Raw genomic sequence first — 21,988 nt, forward strand, 5'->3', positions numbered from 1 at the left:
TACAAGGGTAACCTATTACGATAATAAATAGCTTCTATTATTATTTAATGGTTATCTATTTGTAATCTATTGTAAATATTAGCATGTTTCTAATATTTAGTTAGGCTGTAGTTATCTGTTAATTTTCTATTAGCTAGAATAGAATGTTTCTATTCTTTACGATCATTTCCCAAGGAAACATCATTCATTCTTTTGTATTTATTGACCTCTCGGTCTTTGTTAATATCACGCAAGTATTTTAGCAATTACTTCTTAATATGGTATTAGAGCCAATACTCTTTTTCTACATCGAAAAAATTTATAATTTCTTTCGAAATTATTTGCTAAAAATATTTGAAATTATTTCTACAACTTTCTCTACAACCCATATAGGGTTTCCGTTTTGAGAAATCCGACTGTGAAGAAAATCACAACCTAGGTTTAGGGCCATTTTTTTCGCTTGATTTTCCTCCTCTAACGTTGTTTTATGATCCTTGATGGTTTTTTCGTAGCAATTTCTTGTGTATTTTCGCATTTTTCTAGCCATGTCTTCTCTGCTCTCATTTCGTGATTTCTAGATGCGATTCGAGGCTCCATATCCTCTAGTTCTTGGCCGTTAACTGATGTTTTTTCCAGAGGTTTTTTAAAGACGTGTTTTGCTGCCGATTTTCATTATTTGTGTGCCTATAACACCATATTTTGTGTTGAATCTACCATTTCCAGCAATATTTCTACTTGCACGTACCTCTATGGAACAAAAATAGATGACTTTTACCAGCAATCTCCATTTTTTTGCAAGATTTTCCTTCCATGGCCGCCGACCAGGGTTTTGTTTGAAAACCCTAATTTTTTTACTCAAAAAAAATTCAAATTACAAATTCTTGATGGGTTTTTCAAGAGCTCAACTAGGTTGTCATCAAGATTTTCTAGGTTTTATCGAGCTCTCTTTTGGGTACCCCCTCAATTTCTCTGTCTTCTATTTTTTTGGCTCGAAGTACATGCTTTCATAGATTTTCACGCTTTTTCATTGAAAAAACATGAGATGGCATCTTTGACTAATATTCTACTCGAGGGAAATTCAAAATTCAATGGTCAGAATTATAGCACATGGAAGCAACGGATACTTACAATCTTCGAATATCGGAATATTGATCAGATTGTCTTGGGTGTTACAAAGTGTCTAACTACAACTGGTACTGATCAAGATACATGGGATCTAAATAATTGGGAGGTAGTGATGCTTCTCGAATTATCCGCAATTGATGATTGGCTCGCTTAGATTTCATCCAACAAGACAACTACTGAAATATGGGAGCATCACAAGAGACTTCATGAGACTTCAGAAAAAAGAAGAGCCTTCTTTCTCAAGAACACTCTATTTTCTATTATCATGGATGAGTGGAAATCGCTCTAGGAACACTTGAATAGGATTCAAGAAATATGTGATCAATTGCTTGCCATTGGACGCAAGATGGAGGAAGAGGACATTGTGGTCATAACCATCACGAGTTTGCCCAAGTCCTACAAGCATTTTATCGAGACTCTTAACATCATTACTACTAGTGTTGATCTTTAGTTCACATATCTCTACACACTTCTTCTTCGGCAAGATCGGTGGAAACAACAGTTTGGTAGGAGTTTCAACTTCACCTCCACAAAGCAAGCCTTTAGTGCTAAATCCTTTCAAAAGGATAAAGGCAAGTCTCAATAGTCTTCTCGGAAAAAGTCCTCTGCTCCAGCTTCAGAAGGCTCATGGAAAAAGAACATTCAATGCAACTATTGCCACAAGTATGGTCACATGAAAGTTGAATGTCGGAAACAACTAGCTACCTAATCTGGGAAATCAGGTTCGCACCCTAAAGCGAACAGTGCAAATCACACTGAACTGAAGGAATCTGCCTTTTATGCCTTCGTGGCTAAAAGACCAACAAATCATGTCAAGTCGTCTACCTAGTATATTGATTTAGGTGCCTCTTATCTCACTAACTACCAGCCTTATTCAGATTCTCTTATTTTTGGTGGCTGAGAGTACCCTGTTGTCGGCAAAGGCAACATTCAGATTCAATCTGCTGGGAGGAATCTCATTTTCCTCGATGTGTACTACGTTCCAAGGATGGAACTAAATCTACCCTCAATCAATCAGTTGCTAGAACACTCCACAATTGGATGTCACCTTCAATTCACATCAGTGTACCATCACTAATGGGCGACTCAATCTATTGTTACAGTGGGTCTTGAGGATCACGGTCTTTTCAGACTTACTAATTGTGGTGATTCTTAGGACTTAGCTATGGTTGTTCGGCGATCTTCTATCAGCACAACTTGGCATCAGCAATATGGGTACTTAAATGTGCATTATCTCTATCAACTTGCTCGAGTAGAGCTTGTCCTCAAATCGCCAGAGATTCAAACTCAGTGGATTAGAGTTTATGATACATGTCAGGCTGGGAAGCAACATCACATACCTTTCACCAATGGCCATTCATGGGGAACTTCTCTGTTACTTCAACTTGTTCATGCCGATACTTGTGGCCCCATGGCCACTCCTTCTGTTCTTGGGTCCAGGTATTTTATGTTTCTTGTTGATGATTTTAGTAGAAAAATGTGGGTATATTTTCTTAAAAAGAAATAAGATGTATTTACTATATTTCAAAAGTTCAAACCTTCAGTTGAAAAAGAGTTGGGGAAAGCTATTATTACTCTTAGGTTAGACAATGAGGGGAAAGGGGGGGAGGGAATTTGTTCTAATGAATTTTCTAGCTTTTTGGATACTCATGGCATCAAACGCTAGTTAACCACACCCCACACACCACAACAGAACACTATAGTTGAACGTTGGAACAGAACAATCACCAAGATGGCATGATCCATGCTCGAACACAGACATGGTCCGAAGAAGTATTGGGCTGAAGCTTTTAATACTGCAGTTTATCTTTTGAACCAATCACCCAAAGTGGCAGTCAGAGGTAAGACTCCGGAAGAGACCTGATCAAGTGGCAAGCCCAAAATTAGTCATATGAAGTTTTTCGGCTCTCTTGCTTTTGTTTGGATCCCTAATGCATCATGCACCAAGTTGGATGCCAAGAGTCAAAAAAACTCATGCTTGTTGGATACAGTAGTCTTCACAAAGCCTAGCGCTTGATCGACACTAAGATATCTCATCTTGTGTACAATCATGATGTAGTCTTTAAAGAGCAACGAGGACCATTCATGCATGTTTCTCCGACTTCTGATCCAGCAAACCAGCCTGTGAAGGCTCATGATTTGGAGGTTAGGTTTCCATTAGGTCCGCCTGATGGGAGGGCTCCTGAAGCTCCAGTTATACTAGTGATCCCAATATAAACACCTCCAACTTCTCCTACAAGATCACCCAGATTTGTAGATGCTTCACCTGAGTTTGATCCCGACACTTTTGATGAGAAACATGATCATAGAGCATCTCCTGATACTAATGTTGGTCATTCTCCTCTCCGGCCTAAGTCGTGGGCTAAGACACTTACTGATATTCGAGATGATGAGCTCGTTGATGGGAGAACTGCTTGAAAAAAGAGCAAAATTACAAAGTCGGTTAATTTTGCTCTTATGGTCAACATTCATAGTGTGTTTGAACCTCAAACATATTCCACAGCTAAAGAAATTCTAGAGAGGGAATAGGCCATGACTTCTTAACAGCAGAGCCTACAGAAGAATAACACTTGAGTCCATTTTTATCTTCCACCAGGGAAGAAACCCATTAGTTGCAAATGGGTTTACAAAATCAAATACAAGTCTGATAGTACTTTGGATAAGTACAAAGCTCTTTTAGTTGCCAAGGGCTTTTCTCAAGGTCAGGGCATTGATTATGAGGACACCTGTGCTCCTATTGCAAAGATGAGCACAATCAGATTAGTCCTAGCTATGATAGCACAGTTTCGTTGGAAGGTCCATAAGATGGACATCAAGAGTGCTTTTCTAAATGGTGACCTACAAGAAGAGGTCTATATGACGCAGGCTCCTGGTGTCAAGGTTGTTAGTAAAGAACATCAGGTTCTCAGATTAGTGAAATCTCACTATGGCTTGAAGCAGACCCCTAGGACATGGTACATGAAAATTGATAAGTACTTCTGTAATCAAAGCTTCCAAAGGAGTTCTTCAGACTCAAATTTGTACATCAACACTACTAACTGTGACATCATCCGTCAAGTTATTTATGTGGATGATTTGATCCTCACTGGCAGTTTGGCATCTTTGATTCAAGCAATCAAACCAAGTTTATGCCAGTCTTTCGATATGATTGACCTTAGGCTCATACCTTATTGCCTAGGTGTTTACGTTTAGCAGTAATCTTCTGATATAGTCATCTCCCAATCCAAATATGTCAAGGCTCTATTAGACAAATTTTGTATGCAAGATTGCAAGCCTACATCTACACCCATGGAGAAAGGTCACAAGTTATCAGCTAAGTCCGATTTTCCTCCAGTTGATGATACTACATAAGGCAACTAGTAGGCAATCTCATCTACCTCTCTGCTACTATGCCTGATATCAACTTCGCAGTCAGCTACATCTCACGCTTTATGACAATTCCCAAGGCTGATCATTGGATGGCAGCAAAGCATGTGCTTTGTTATGTGAAGGGTACTACAGATTATGGACTTCTTTACTCTCAGAGTTCTAATCCTAGACTCAATGGGTTCATGGATTCAGATTGGGCAGGCTTTGTTGACGATAAAAAGTCCACTTTCGGATGTGTTCAGTTTGGGATCTGGTGTCGTCACATGGACCAGTAAGGAGCAGTAGGCAATTTCTCTCTCTTCTACGAAGGCTGAATATCAAGGGACTATTACGGCAAGATGTGAAGTTGTTTGGCTTCATCGGATGCTTGGGGATATGTAAATGTCACCAACTGGACCAATCACTTTTTTGAAAATGAAGGCAATATCAAATTAGCATGGAATCCAATCTTCCATGAACGAACCAAGCATGTGGATGTTCACTATCACTACATAAGACAGCTGGTTGAAGACAAGACAATAGACTTGCAGTATGTTCCTACAACAGATCAGACTGCAGACATTCTCACCAAGCCTCTTGGTCCTGATTAGTTTGTCAAATTCAAAGAACAACTAGGTGTTGTGGACAGATTAACCATTAGGGGAGGGTATTACAATAATAGATAGCTTCTATTATTATTTAATGGTTATCTATTTGTAATCTATTGTAAATATTAGAATGTTTCTAATATTTAGTGAGCATGTAGTTATCTATTAGTTTTTTATTAGCTAGAATAGAATATTTCTATTCTTTATGATAGTTTCCTAAGGAAACATCATTCATTCTTTGGTATACGTTGACCTCTCGGTCTTTGTTAATATCAAGCAAGTATTTCACCAATTACTTCGTAATATAGCCCTAGTCCCTCTGGAGTAGGATTCATCATTTGAGACTGGAATGACAAAACATTAGTAGATTCTATTAGTTGTTAAGGTAGCAAGGTGGCTAGGGGCTCCAAAACTTCATTGAGAGGGGGACCCGGATCATTTTGAATGCAATAATCAAAGATTCCATACAAGCTTGGCATCTCCAAAATTATGTGGATCTAATTACTAAAGAATTGGCTCTTTTGGAGAACTTCAAAATCACACATGTGGAGGAAAAAGGTTAGTAGATGGAACCAACAATGTCGCGAAAGTAAAAGCACCGATATTGTTACAGGATTCAAGAAGAGTTCGCAGATTAACGGATTTCCGGATGATTCATTGATAAACAGAGGAACAAATGTGTTCCTTATAAAGAATTACAAGGATGTTGTTTCTAAAAGAAACGTACACTGAAGACGGAATTAGAAACAAAACTAGAGACAGGATAGGAAACATTCCTATCTGGACTGAAGAAAAAAGAGACGGGATAGGAAACATTCCTATCTAGATTGAAAGACGGACTACAGACAAGTAATTGACTATTATAGAAAGTATAAGATATTATCTTAATACCCTCCCTTAATGGTCAACGTACAGATGTCGGAACATTCTGGGTTAACTGAGACCCTCCCTGGATCTACAGAATGTTGAAACCAAGAAGCTTTGCCAGAAGAGTGCTATGACTCAAAATAGTTTGCATTTACAAAACTTCGTTTTTGTGGAAAAAATGGTAAAACCCAGAATCTCACACAACCTTGCGTATTACAGACAACTTGAAATGATTTTTGAGGAGAAAATCAACAAACCCAGAATCTCACACAACCTTGCGTATTACAGACAACTTGAAATGATTTTTGAGGAGAAAATCAACAAACCCAAAATCTCAAAAACAAATTCAGAAGGCGAAAAATGCAGCTTCGCCTTGATCAGGACCCGGAGAAGTCGGACGCTGCGTAACACCCAGAACAAGTTGATCGGTGTTTCGATATTCAAAGATTGCGATGATGCACTACTTCCAAGTTCCATAATTGCGACCATTGAATTTGGAATTATGTTCGAGCAGAATATTTGTCAGAGATGCCATGGCACGTTTTCAATGAAAACTGTGAAAATCTGTGAAGGCACGTTCTTCGAGGCAAAAATACGAAAGACCCAGAAGAATCAGAGAATGACCTAGAAGAGAGCTCGAAAAACCCAGAAGGAATCTGCTGTCGTTTTTCGGATCTGCTGGCTCGAAAATCGAGGCACCCAAAAAAAACGGACGACAACCTAGTTGAGCTCTCGAAAAACCCACCAATAATTTCGAAACAAAAAAAAAAATTCGACCCCAAAAATTAGGGTTTCGAAAAAAAACAGCCCTGGCTGAAAAAGGCTTGAAAAAACTTCAGATTTCTTGATAAAAATGGCAGATTTTTTTCAGGGAGAGCGCAAATGATGAAGAATGCAAACAAAACGAACTAATCCTTGACCCTACAATCGCGATTTTGCTGTCAAATGAGCTGGAAAATATATGGACGCGAGTTGCTTCAAACGCGTGTGATTTGGACACGATTTGTAGAAAAAAATTGCGAGCTTTCCCAAGGATACGAGCACGGATTTTGCAGACCAGGAGGCTGCAAAAAAGAGACGACTGTCGTGGTGTGCAGATAATTTCAAAAGAAATTATAAATTTTTCGAAAAATTCTTTATCATGGATTTGATACCATGTTACAGGATTCAAGAAGAGTTGGCAAATTAACGGATTTCCGGATGATTCATTGATAAACAGAGGAACAAATGTGTTCCTTATAAAGAATTACAAGGACGTTGTTTCTAAAAGAAACAACGTAGACTGAAGATGGAATTAGAAACAAAACTAGAGACAGGATAGGAAACATTCCTATCTGGACTGAAGAAAAAAGAGACGGGATAGGAAACATTCCTATCTAGACTGAAAGACGGACTACAGACAAGTAGTTGACTATTATAGAAAGTATAAGATATTATCTTAATAGATATTAGTTGTTAAGGTAGCAAGGTGACTAGGGGCTCCAAAACTTCATTTAGAAGGGGACTTGGATCATTTTGAATGCAATTATCAAAGCTTCAATACAAGCTTGGCATTTCCTAAATTATGTGGCTCTAATTACTAAAGAATTGGCTCTTTTGGAGGACTTCAAATTCACACATGTTAAATTCAAAATTGAAGATTTTAAGAATTTAAATTCAGAAGGCCCCATTAATAGCTATTTTAAAAAATAATTTTTAATTTAAATTAGGGAGGTGGTCGACAGGGTGGCGACACTGTACAACAATGAGCATTTATTTTTTATGAAGAGTTAGACCAAGAATGACAGAAGGAATATCAAGAGGACTTAGCTTTAAATGTGGTTAGATCCCCAAAACATCATTTATTACTTTCCTTGTCCATTATGTACTTGGAAAAATTAAGGTTTTCTGGAGAGGTTGCAGATGGAGACATCATTTGCAATGCAAGCATCTAAGCAACAAAGTCCTTTTTATGGACATATCACAAAATGGAGACACAATAGAATGTTCAGATTCCAAGACCTGAGACTTGGGGATACTGTGTTTATCTTGTCGGGGCAGATGTTCAGTTTGATAAAGAAACGCCACAGGACTAACACATGTTTTTTCAATGATAATGGTGTGGGGTCTTCAACTCGACTCACTGGTGGAAGTGGTGCAAAAGGTGATGCTTGTCATTGTGCCCATGGAGTTTCTAGGTGATTTGGACCCACTTCTAAAGCAAACAGTCCCGAGTTTAATGATGGATTTCATGGATGAACCAGTGCAAGTGGAAATGGTGGAGAAACGAAATTCACACTGTCCGTATGGTGGTTTAAGGAGCAAAAAAAGGAACTGCAAATTCAAGGAAGCAAGACAGGGTTGGACAGCTCTGCTATGCACACTAGCAATGAGGGGATTGGATGAGGAGATTCCAATTCTGGAAGACAGAAAGGTTAAATGTTCTGGAGGTCCCGCAAAGAGGACGATCCCCAAAACAGAAGGTACAAAAACAAAGGAGTGGATGGAGTAATCAGCAATGGAAGCTAACCATGGTGAACAACAATGGAGTTGTATGGCGAGCAACGAGTGTCATTTTCTTGTTTTAGGTTCTTTTGTTGTTCAATTATGTTTTTTAATCTCCTAATCATAAACTATAAAAGTGAATGAAATGATGGTTTTGGGACTAGGTTAGAGGTTTCTCCTACAATTTTGTTGTTAATGACTTGATCCAAGGGAGGGTTTCGTAAGATTGTTGGAATTGGGTTAGGGTTCTTTTTGGAATGCGATCAAGAATGTAATGAGTCTTTAAGAGGCAGAGAGTGACATCTGTAGTTTGGGGTGGTTGGCAGAAACTTTAAATCTTTAGCTTTATGATGTAATCACACTCAACTTTATTAATAAAATAAAAAATCTATTACCGAGGAAAAAAAAAGATTAAATCTTCAATTTAAACTTATTTAGTTGTTTATTGAATTGAGTTGTTTCTAAGACCAAAATGAGGGCATTACATGTAAAAGATGTATCCAAGGCTCCAAATGCTAATCCCACAAGAGCATTGAGTGTCAAACATCAAGTCTTTTGCAAACCTTGAATATGGTGATGACCATAATAAAATGCATTTGTTCTAGTTTACCTATATATAATAAAAATAATTTATAAGTGTTATAAAGCACAAGTGTTGTGTAGAAAATTTTTAATTTGCTTATTTTTATTTTAAAAATGATTTGCCGCAACGTTCTAGATGAGTTATGCTTATCTATTAGATTGATAATGAAAATTACATGCATAAAACTTAAAAACCAAATATGGGCATCATCATTGCCCATGCATCAACCCACCTAAACCAAAAGTACAAGTTATGTGGGATGTGGAATGCACAACTTAGTGCATATGACATACTTCTCAACATCCATGTTGGGTGGAAATTATGTTCCCATAAAAAAGGGAGGCTTCAATCAAATTTATACCATTTTAAGCACACATGAATATTAGATCATTCCCTCTAGAGGTTAGAGTGGATGATTTTCATACTTCAATAGATGCCATCAAGCAAAATGATTTGTCTATGTGTGAGCACTTTGTACTATCCCCCCCTAATATCATAATTGATATTAAATTATAAAAGTTTATTAATTAAGAGTTGTGATAACCCTAACTATAATAAGCACTTAAAAGAAATGATTTAAAACATATAAATAAAATGACTAAATAATTATTAAATAACTACCATATATGAAGATGATAGACATTAATAATAATAATGACTAAACAAATACATCAAACTAATAAATAAATATTATTAATAACTAATACTAATCCAAGTCTAAAAACTAAATAAAATAAAGTAATATAAAAATGATTTTGGTGATACTAGTCACCATACTCATAAAATGCCGCAACTTTTCAAGGAGGGCAAGCCCACCCTATGTAAGGGGGCAATTGTGTGAATGGAAAATGCACAAAATGATAAGGGAAAACAAAACAAATAAATAAGCATGGCGTGGGATGTAACGCAGGAGATATAAGGGTAAAAAGAAAATAAACATAAAGTGAGTATTAAAGTTTCGAAGGGAAACAATGTAAACAAAACAAAACAGTCAAACAAATCACCAACCACGTGGAGGAGATTATAAGAAAGGTAGAACAAATAATAAAGTTTAATATGAAAAGAAAGAATTATAAATCCCCATCTGTAACTACTAAAAATTAGCCCCGAAATTACAGGGAGCAAATTATATAAGGCATGTGATATTAAAGTTATTATCTTTTTATTAATAAGAAAAACTGTATTTAATTATAGGAAGCAAGTTATATAAGGCATGTGATATTAAAGTTATATCTTTTTATTAATAAGAAAAACTATCTTTAAGACATGGGATATTAAAATAATAATATATTTTATTGATAAGGAAAAGTTATCCTTATTAAAAGCTTTATTATATAATTTTCCTTTCACAATTATTAATTAGGGTATATATAGTTTTTTAGCATTGTATATACATAATTGTACCTGAAATATACTCATTCAAGAATAAGAATTAATCTTCTGATTATAAAAATATAATTATTTTCAATATAATCATTATTCAATTTGTGATCGAAAGGATAAAATGTTTCCAAGGAGTATCCAATCTAAGGATCTACCCAATAGAGTGTAAGGGTCAGCAATCTGTACACCTTTATGAAACAGACTTGGACCTGTAAAATTTGAGGGAGTCCTTAGATGGTATCTAGGCAAATTGGTTAAACATCTAAACCCTTCTATCCCAAATCCAAATAATAATATAATTTGACAAGTAAAATGACTAGTATGAATATTCTGATTGATTAAATAATCATCTATAATAATGGACCCTAAAAGGGCACATTACACATTTGCACTTAACCCCAGATATGACTGTTCACTTCCATGCCTTAAAGTCTATCAATCAAATATTACTATAGATCCAGAAATCTGATTTTTAGAATAAAAAGCATTTTCTCTTTGTTCTGATGGTATTCCTTTGAATTTTTACTAGTTCTTCACATGAAACATAATGAAAACAGATGATAAAACATGCAAATGCATCATGTTCTTACAGTTAAGGCAATGAGTGAGAGAAGTACCAAAAACAATGGCAATAAATAGTAAACCTAAATGACAATAGCAAAACTTCAAATCTTAAACTCATCTCAAAACCATTGAATAACATTACACTTAGGGCCACAATATTGTAATCCTAGTGAAAATCAGATTCGTGCATTGAATCCACTTCCATTTCTAACAACCATTCAAATCTTTAATACTAAATAATGATGATTTGCACTTTGCCTTCTTCCTTCTATTTAGTTTTTGGTCATCCAGATATCCATCAATTAGCAGAAATTTTGAATTCCTCGAAGCAAAAAAGTGTAACAAGTGCTTTTCAGTGATTTTTTAAATTAAAAAATGGCAAAGGCGGCTAAAGTACCTGCTGTAACTTTCTCTTCAATGTGCTCAAAAGAAGACCCATTTTTTCCATAAGTTAGATTGCCTTCACTTGAAAGTGCTAAGTAAATGTTTTGTTTAGCAGTGCACCAAATAAACTCCCTTATATATTGAGCTTCATAAACTGGCGTCGACTGAAATGGCTTGAAGTCAATCTGATCACAGGAAGGAAAGTTATTCTCTAAATTATAAAACACAACTAGAACAGGATGTAGAAGAATCATTTAACAAACTATCGAATCTTCTACGCAACGTATCTTCAGCCCTGATTTTTTAATTCTCAAAATTTCATCATATATTTTCTAGCAACTACAAATATCTGTAGTTTTTGCAAATATAACTCTCTGGACAAAAAGTTCTCATTTTTGTTAATCCTTGGGTAAGACTTTTATACAACTTGAATTGAAATTGCTGACCTACAGGGATTTTAGTTTTGCAGCGTGACATATTTTTAGCTTTCAGCATTTTCATATGTTAATTGACAAGTTTCCGTTTCAACATTGTCAAGTTGCTGTTTAATAATAATCCCAAACCATGAGTTAAAGAATATGTTTGTCAAAGGTATGTTGCCACTGTTTCAGAACAATATCTATTTCAACAATTATACTTTATCTGTTGCTTTTAAAGTAATCTGAAAACATGCAATTGAGATTGTTGGCTTCAAATGCTTGCAAATATGGTTCTCGTGTGCATTCCATGCTTGAAAAGGGCGTTTATGAAAAATAGGACAAGCCTAGCACTCATTATGTAGTTTATGTTTCAATCAATCTTAGATTCAAACCTCAAAAGCTTAGAAGATAACAAAATATTCAAAGTTTATGGCCAGCAAATATGATTATACTTCCTCTTATTTGTTTATTACATGCTTCTAGAGGATTGCCTAATTGTTATTTTAAGAGCACAAATTTTCATTCTCATACAGATGGTGGCAAGATGCAAGATTTAATTGATTATAATATGACACATGCAAAGCACATAAATGATGGTGGCAATTGCTTACTTGATTCTTACCGTAAAATTAAGTCACCCTATCTAAGTTTTTAAGACTTTATATCTTTGGTTAAAAATCCTTACAGATGTCTCCGACATCCCTGAGGTTGGATTGTTGGCTTCTATCATAAACTTCGAAGTGTTTAGGTCTATATTCAAAGTTTCGCTATCATCTGATCCTGCCACTAGTCGCTAAGTCGCTGATTTCTGCAACAGAGCAATTTGCAACCTTGACTTCAAAGCTTGCAAAAGGTAGTGATCATCCAACAACGGGCTTACCAAAGCAACTAAGGTCTTGAAAACTGGGAAAGGTGCAAGAATTAATTCAAATTTGAGATTTTCTGATGTGACTTTCTGCAGGGAGATAGGGTAAGGTGGCATAAAATAACATTATTCCAATAAAAATGTGGTACAATTCATTTACTTCACATGTCATTGGAATCTAATTGCCAAACTATCACATTTCTATGCTGAAGAATACACGGCATAATTAACTTTTGTCGTGTTCATTCTCTGCCACCTTCTTGTTGCAAACACTTCATGCATACCAACCTTAGGCATTTGGTTCAGTTTTTAAAATGGGGCTACCTACAAATGAAGATTTTTGGAACCGAGAACCACAGTCAGTATTTCAAGCAGATCTAACAGAACAAGATTTCAAGCAATTCAACATCATTTCCAATCTCTTTGCAGCTACATGGGAACTCAGAACCAGCCATGCTCGTTATGAAAGTGATATTTTTGAACCGGAAGGAGAAAGGGACAGAGCTGAAATTCATGAGATACTTAGAGGTCATGAAGAAAACCCTCTTCTGGATGAATCGTTTGAAGACATGGAGGAATTGTTGGGTATGATTCACATGAATGATGCTCCCATATTTTTAAACCCTAATCATGTTATTTTGTTCTTTCAGTAAATTTGAGAAACCATTTTCAAAAAAGTCTGTTTGTTGTCATAATGATCATTATGAGTAGACAAACGGTTATTTAAGGAAAAGAAGAGACGGTTGGGGGAGGGGAGGGGAGGGGAGGGGAGGGAAGAGAGAGCGGGGGCAGGACCTTTGATGGGAAAAGGGGACAGAAATATAGACTTTGAACCCTTTTTTTTGATAAAATGAAAATAGTGCTTAGAATATGTGTGTTTAAGTTCATCTTCCAATTGTAGTTAGACTTTGAGCTTTTGTGATTGCTCATTTTATCTTTTCTATCATGATGTTTGCCATGTATAAATCAGTTTCAAAACTATGTTTTCTTAATTGAAACATACTCAAGGGTACATTTTCCTATTTGTTTTTTAATGTGTAATATGTAGTGAATATGAGATGCTTTAGCTTTTTCTCAGACATCCGTGTTCATATTTTTAATTTCCCTGTATTTATTTTCATAGATATGAATAAATGTTAATCTTTTGCTTTCAAGTGAAAAGCAAAGCTGGTGTTGTTTTGATTCATTGCATATCTTGTCAAGAGCTGTACCTCTAAAATTCAAAGGAAAGTTGACATTCAAACAACAACTTCCCAAATTGTTAGTATAGTTTTATTCTTCTATTTGGGCATCTTGAGTCAATTGATGTGTTTGTTTTTGGAAGAATAAATTTGTTCACTAACATATTTTTGATGACTCTGTTGGGGATTCTACCGATTGATGCCTTTCCATGATATAAGGTCGGTGACTATTATGTTAAGGACCTCAAAAGCATGCTCCAAGATCCAGACCTAGAAAGAAACCTACCCATTGCATATATAAATGCTGAAAAAGACCAAATTCTCCAGCATTTGTGGAATTCTTTAAAAGAAAGATATCATGAAGCCAAGGAAAATGAGTTGAACCACTCTAAGGATTACCAATCTGACATGTTAAAAAAATGTAAATCAGAGATAATTTCAACTTCAGAAATCAAAACCAAGAACCTGCAAGTCGCGCCACGCAGAGAAAGAGATGAAGCTAGTGATAAAGTATGGGAAGTACAAGACCTCACTTACCTCTCCTTAAAAAGAGCTATATTGCAGGAACAATGTAATTTTTATTCCTGACTGGTTTGTGACAGAATCAAATAGTGATTTCCATTGTGAGATTGTGGATGGAAATGTTTATGTGGCAGAGGTGGGCTATCCATACATTTGCTAGCAATTCTGACAACGCTCAGAAAGGTAAAGCTAAATTTATGTCTAAGCCTCTAAGTAAAGAATTTTAAAAAGAAGTGCATGCATGTAAAAATAGTACAGATGGTGTTAATGAAAATTTCATTTATACAAAAGAAGAGGAAGAGACACCTTTGAAGTTTGACTTAAATCATCAACTCTATGCACAGCAAGTGATTTGGTTTGTTCTCTTGTAACAACTTCAATTTCTAAGGACTAAAAAACCCTTGAGACATTCTTTCTTTTATTGAATAGAAGTAAAACTAGCTACCCATTCACATCAAAAGGAATCAACCAAAAATAACTAACTGATAAATAGTAATTGTGTTCTCATGAAAAGATCTTAACTATCAATTGAAAGAATTAAACTACCTTTTTGATGAACTAGTAAGAACGATCAGAATAGATTAACTAACTATACTACACATGATATGTAAAACACTAAAAACTATTAACATCCCAACCACATACCTAGTGTAATCCTCATTTATTCTCTGCTGAGAATGGCCCTACCCTGCATGGGATAAGGCACATATACACCATCTCGTCTTGCCACCTGAACAACCTAGTGTTAGAGTTGTCAACTACACAACTAACTAGACTGCAGGTACCTCCCAACAGTCTATCCATCCAACTATGAGTTATCCTGGCCTCCCACAATCATAGCAGCATCCTCTGTCACTAAGCCTACCCTAGTCAGGGATTTCTGAAGGAAACTATGTGCCTGATCACCCATCGCTCGACTTAACGAACCTAACTAATACCCAGTTCCCACCATGAACTGGCTTTACTAATTTCAATTATTCTTAAATTCTTCATAGTTCTGATACATATTTCTAACTTTGCAGGTTTATATATCTGTCCATGTCATATGGACTACACCACTCATCTCAATCATTCTTAGCCATTCCTGATGATCTCTGGTGTGTCTTTTCAGCCTGCATTATAAATATTCAGTTATGTAAAGGAATTTTTTACCGTATCCATAATTCAGAAAAAGAAAGAAAGACATTGATTTCTGCATGGTCAGATTTACTTTCCACCATAGACAAGCTTTCATAAATCTTTGGGATGTATGCATTTAATGTCACTGTATTTTGGAATTATTAATGGCATGATCAACTGATTCCCTTGACACAGATAAATAAGATTTCAGAAATAAAATATTATATAACAGAGGCCTTTATCAGCCTATGGTGCTTTTGGCACGACAGGTATAATAGTCCCATTCCAGTTTGTACAAACTTATCATATTGCAAATCAAGGTCCGACTAGACCATCTTGCGTAAGCTATGAATAATAATCTTTTGTCCATTATAATGGAAATAAAATAAACAAACACAAGGATAAATGACATGATTAAAGGGGCTTCAGATTGTAGATCACTTGCTTTAATCACCAATCAATGAACTCCAATGAAATTCTTAGTTGGTATCGCGAATATGCATTTGCTAACTGAGTATGATAATTTAATTTGAATTAAGCAAATAATTTCTGATTCGGCAATCATAATGATTGAGTTGTGAGAAGCCCATGATCAACTGTGACTCGTAAATATATAGAAGATGGATCAGCCAACATAGGAGAGAATGAGCAAAAAGATGAAGTTACATTTGCATGAAAAACAAGGTGGCTGAGACATGCGTCTATATGTTACTATCTTGGCCAATGGAATGGTAATATAGGAATAAATACAAAGGGATGAAACAAAAAAAGAATTATAAAAGGCTGCTGGCTTTTCATGAGTTAGATTGAATTGATATGGGCATTGAATCTTTACCCATACTATTATATAAATAATACTCATACTATCTACATGTACTTGTACATATTATTTTGTAAATATGTGTGTGTATGTTATATTAAACATATAAGTATACTCACTTATATATTTGTATATTTTAATACATAAGTACCATGGGTACTAATAAAATATAATACATCCGACATCAGATAATACAGAGTGTCCAGATCCCAATTTAAAGGTAACAATTTTATTCCATTTATTATTTATATCCATATCCTTTTAAATTAGAGGACCTAGTTAGCTTAGAGTGGGAACTTTGTATTACATAGTCAGCCAGAATTTGCTTTTCCTCGGCCAAGGTGGTTTAGATGAATATCTGACAAACTTGATGTCAGGTTGGTGTCCATGCCCTAGTCCCTCTCTGTCAATGCTTTCCCCCCTTCATCGTGCACCTATAAAGAAAAAAATGTTGTGCAAGCACATTTCCAATAAATTCCAATACAAATAATTTAACCATAACAATTAACCACCTTAACCAACCATTTCCAATTTACAAGAAATCTCAACTGATATAAGTTATATTCAAAATGTTTTTAATTAACATGAAGTATGGGATGTAACATACCCTCCCCCTTGTGTTTCATCGCTCTCAATGAACAGTTATAAAAAATAAGTATATTAAAAAAATTAACAATTGCATAAGAGTTGTCACAATGTCTCAGAATCCTCATTAGAACTCAAAAAAATAGTATCATAACAAAGTTCATATTTTTAGAAAAGATGGTTAGATTTCTGGAAGATTTCATCGTAATCTTCCAATTAGCATTTCTTCAGCATATTGGTCCCACTAGACCATGCATTGGGTTATATCCCAATTTCCACTCGAGTACTCTGAATGGTTCTATTATAATAACCATTGAATCTTGAACCTACAAGAAATTCCAGTCAATGATATGCTCAGCATTGGCTCTATATTCCTTAAGACTAGACACATGAAACACATGCATCCAGACAAGGGCTGGAGGTAGAGCAATTTTGTATGCTACAGACAAATTTTCTATAGAACCTGACTAGTCCCATAAAACTTCTAACTTCTGACACATTTTTAGGCATAGGCCATTCTTTAATTGCTTTGATCTTGGTGGGATCTACTGCAATTATTTTCATGGAGAAATGTTCCCTAAATACTGATTTTCCTTTTGATAGGAGCATTTTAACAATTTCCCAAACAACTTATGCTCACAGAACCTTTGAAGAACTAATTCTAGATGCTCTTGGTGCTCTTCCTCATTTCGTGAATAAATAAGGATATGATCAATGAATATGTAACATACCATTTTACTAAGCTGAAATTAGAGAACATATTCTAATATTATAACTGACTTTCATAATAGAATGACATAACGTAGTTGTAATCCATTACTTCATATAGAAAGGAAACTATCAACTACCTTTATTATACAAGAATAAGTAATCAGAAATTAAGCAATTACTATATCAAATTCGAATATAACTTCCATAACTAACTTCCATAATTACACTTGAAAGAAACTTAATAATAAACCATATATATGATTATGCATTTCAAAGTAACATGTGAAGTATGTACAAGCAAAAGATTAAGAATTCATACATGCATCGAAATTACTATCGATATGTTGTGCAAGCCTCTGATGAAGAGGAGAAGCATTGACATAGGCTTAACCTCCCAACCATGGACCTTATCATATATCCCCACACAATCTCACACGAGAAAGGCCCTCCTACCCTGGGGTTAAGCTTGGGGTGCCTTAGTCCTGCCAACTGAGCATTCAGATGTTAGAGTGTCAGCTAAGCAATAGAAAAGACTATGGAATTCCTCCATCAACCTCCCCTCCATCAGCTAGCACCCAGACCTCTAGTGATCAATTGTGGCAACCAGCCTCTAATCTACCTTGGCCAAGGATTTAGATAGACAAAAGAATAGCCCGATCACCACCACTCGAATTAACAACGGAATATACTTTGGACAATGCATAAGCTGACATGCTCTAACAGTTTTAAGTGTTCATTTACTGTTGTTACTAACGTTCAATTTATTCTTGCAGGGATATCTCTCCTCTTCACCCATTTATGTTGACTCTGCTGGTCTTGGGTGCATCTTGGGAGGTTTTCTGGTTTATGCATTTAGTTTTAACAATCACAAATTTATCAATACCAATCTGATTCTATCTCAGTCGGTATATGTATAATACTTCTGCATAAATCAGACTTATGCCACATGAAAAATAAAGGAACCTTCTCTATATAAATCATACATGATTATGCATCTTACAAGTGGATGTTGAATGACAAAAATGAAGTCAGTTCCAAGCCCGGTTGTGTGGGTCTGTACCAGCACCCGAAATGCATGGATAAAAAAAAACAAAATAAGATGGAAACAATTCTTGTGTTTCCAGAATTCAATACACTCTTGAATCTTGGTTACAGCTAACATGCTCATCCATGATCGTGGATATGAATTACCATAGCATTCATTCACGCATTTCCATAATGGAAGATCAAAAAGGATCATTCGAAAAAGACATAGCATAAATGAATATGGAAGGATACTTAAGTAATGATTTTCATGACCTGAAATATGATGGTGAAGATCAGTTGTCGAATCTGACAATGCAGTATCAACACGTGAAAGAACTTCTGATACTGTTGGTAATGTGTGACTGATACTGCAGTTGTGGTATGGTGATATGTAACAAGAATGATATTGAGTCTCCAAAAAGAGTTGGTACAAAGGATAATCACTTGCTACTAAGTTCAAAGAGACATATGCAAGAATAAAAGGCATCACCAAGAGCTTTCTCTTCAGTTGCGGAATGTGAATTAAATCCTCCGCATGCTCCATCGGTTACAAAGGAGTAGAGCAACCAACTTCAGTTACAAGAGCTCCTCAAAACATTTTTAAAATTTAAAAGGAATAAAGGCCGATATGAAAGGTGGCATTTGCTCATCGTCATGGAGCCAAAATAAAGACTTAAAGATTATATAACATATATATATATATATCATGCTATTGACATTACTTATAATTGTACGTACACACACACACATATAAATATATGCATGTGTAATTATGAGAGCACATATAATTTATTTTTATCAATATAACGATCTTGCATTCACGCAAAAATAACATGGTGTCAATATATATATTATTATAATATATACAGTTACATCTGACAACCACTCCATTATCTCAAAATAAAAGAAGGTAATAGCTTCTCTTATGTTATTAAATGTTTAATGTTTCTCTTGTTTTAGGAATCGATTGGGTAGCTCATGATTGTCCAAGGTATACCCTATTGCATAGTCATTAAATCCTTCACCAAGATAGTTAGAACCCAAACCTAATCGTCTAACAATGGACTAAATTGGTGCCTCATTCCTTAAATCCCGTTTAGCAATGCTTCCCCCCTCTGTCTTCTTCTACAACCAAAAATCCATATTTCCACAATAATACATGCTCCTCCATTTTAAATCAAAGTATCAGGAAAACACAATAACTAATAATTGTCACAACAGCTAATCACCACTAACATTTATCTTAAAATATAAGCATTCATTTTTAGTTGAAATAACAATAAACAACTAACAAGTCATTTTCACATGAATCAAATCGGTTAACCATAACTTTCATATCACAAGATCATGACATTCGAGAGTTTTTAACTAACCATTACAACAGAGATAAGATTATTTTAAAAGATCAAAAATTTGGGATGTATTTGAAGACCAATGCTAATTTATCTAGACAATCCTTGAACACATTATTCATAAGATTCATAAATGTTGCAGGGGGATTGGCTAATCCGAAGGATAAGATTGTGAATTCATAATGCATATCGGGTTCTAAAAATTGTTTTGAGTATCTTCATCTTTAATCTTGAGTTGTTGATAACCCAATCTGAGGTAAATCTTAGAAAATATTGTTGCTCCAATCATTTGATCAAATAGATCATCAATTCGGGGAAGTGGATAGCAATTTTTGATGGTGACCTTTTTAAGCTTTCTATAATTTACACACAACCTCATGGTACGATCCTTCTTTCTAACAAACATTTTCAATGCTCTTCAATGAGAGACACTATAGCAGATGAGTTTCTTATCCAATAATTCTTGCAATTGGACAACCAATTCCAACAATTCTATAAGGCATTTTGGGTATGGGTTTTGCTCGAGGCACCAAACCTATGGTAAAATCGAATACCCTACAAGGAGGTAGTCCAAGTAACTCCTTTGGGAACACATCTTGATAATTCTTAAGGTAAAGGATACCTTTCTGCAAAAGATTCCTTCCTTCCCTCTCTAATTTCCCCATTCTCTAAAATGTAATCATCTTGATTTAAACATTTTCTTGGATCTCATTTATATCTTCTATTTTTACTACATAAATCTCACACCCTTTTCTTCTACATCTCTTAAGTTGCATCGCTGATATTTGACGAGTTTTAACTTCATATGTATCCCTTGAAAAACCACTTTCCACTGTCATCCAAGCATTCCACTATTTTTGGAAGACAAACCACTTTTGCCCGATGTTCGCTAAGCCAGTTGATTCCCATATTAATATTATAAGACCTCAGAGGTACTACATTCAGGTTAACCTTAGTTGAAAAGGTTGAGAAGTCTAAATGAGCCTGAAACAAACATTGACCTACCCGAGCCTTTCACTGGTTTACACACTCAACTGTCAAAGGGTTTAACATATATCCACTTCTTTTTGGAAACCTAATTAACAACTTTGGTGAAATAAAACATACACTGACTCCAACATCAATTAATATAGAAATAGGGTTCCCATATATTTTACCCAAAGTTTCTATAAGACCCATCTGACGCTCCGCTTGACAATTATTTACCGTTGCATGGATCTTCTATTGAAAAACAATTGGCTAAGGTGGTAATGGAGGATGCACTTATTGAGTAGATGTGCCATTACTAGGGCACTGATTGGCAAAATGATCTCCACTATAAATAAAGCAACCTCTTGCTGGTCCTTTCTTTTCATTTCCCTTGTTATTATTACTGTTGAAATTGTGAGTTCCTTAGTCAGAACTAGAAGAACTCCAATTTGCCTTCCTTTTGTTGTCTTGGATGGAATCATCTTTTTTCAATTTTTGCTCTTGCTTGATAGCCTTTTCATGAGTCACTTTCATGATTCGAGGTGCTAGAACTTCGTGACCTTGGAGTTTTCGTCCTGTTGGCAAGTAGGGATATACTTCATAAGTTGAGTGAACTCTACCCATTATTTGTTCACTAATAAGTCCCCTTGTTTATGTTTTTGGAAATCTTGTGATCATAGAGTGATTGGGGTAACCATCTATTTTTAAAGATTGTGACAAATTTATCCCAAGTAATACCGGTGGTCTTAAGATTCAACTTCATTTTCCTTCTCTCCCACCAAGTAGTAGCTTCCCCATTAAGCTAATAGATTCCACAAATAGCTTTTGAGATTTCAGAGAAATTCCCAATTTAAAAATATTTTCCATCACAGTTAACCTTCCCTCGGCGGCATCCCCAGACTCATATCCTAAAAACTTTGGAGGTTTAAGTTTCTTTATGTCAGCACATAATTTGTTGGTTGTTTGTTTCTTCTTTTGAATCTCCAACTGAATTGGAATTGGCCTATCCCCTTGCTCGCTATGAGTGGGAGGTTCTAGTTCAGTTTTGGGAAGGGGTTAGTATTGGGTGTCTTCATGTCCTTGCCCAAGTTGAT

The 21,988-nt window shown here is 35.4% G+C and overlaps 1 protein-coding gene across 1 annotated transcript in view; it reads right to left on the minus strand.

The window, feature by feature from the left end:
* LNO1 (Nuclear pore complex protein) overlaps positions 1-21,988 on the minus strand; it is a 169,399-nt gene that overhangs the window by 128,277 nt on the left and 19,134 nt on the right. The window contains exon 3 of the mRNA XM_089807749.1: positions 11,339-11,510. Within this exon, the coding sequence (XP_089663875.1) occupies positions 11,339-11,510 (172 nt within the window). The remainder of the gene's footprint in view (positions 1-11,338; positions 11,511-21,988) is intronic.

Source organism: Cupressus sempervirens, chromosome 10 (genome assembly GCF_028749045.1).
Source record: "Cupressus sempervirens isolate cs-2001-9-10 chromosome 10, ASM2874904v1, whole genome shotgun sequence".
Classification (NCBI taxonomy): Eukaryota; Viridiplantae; Streptophyta; class Pinopsida; order Cupressales; family Cupressaceae; genus Cupressus; species Cupressus sempervirens.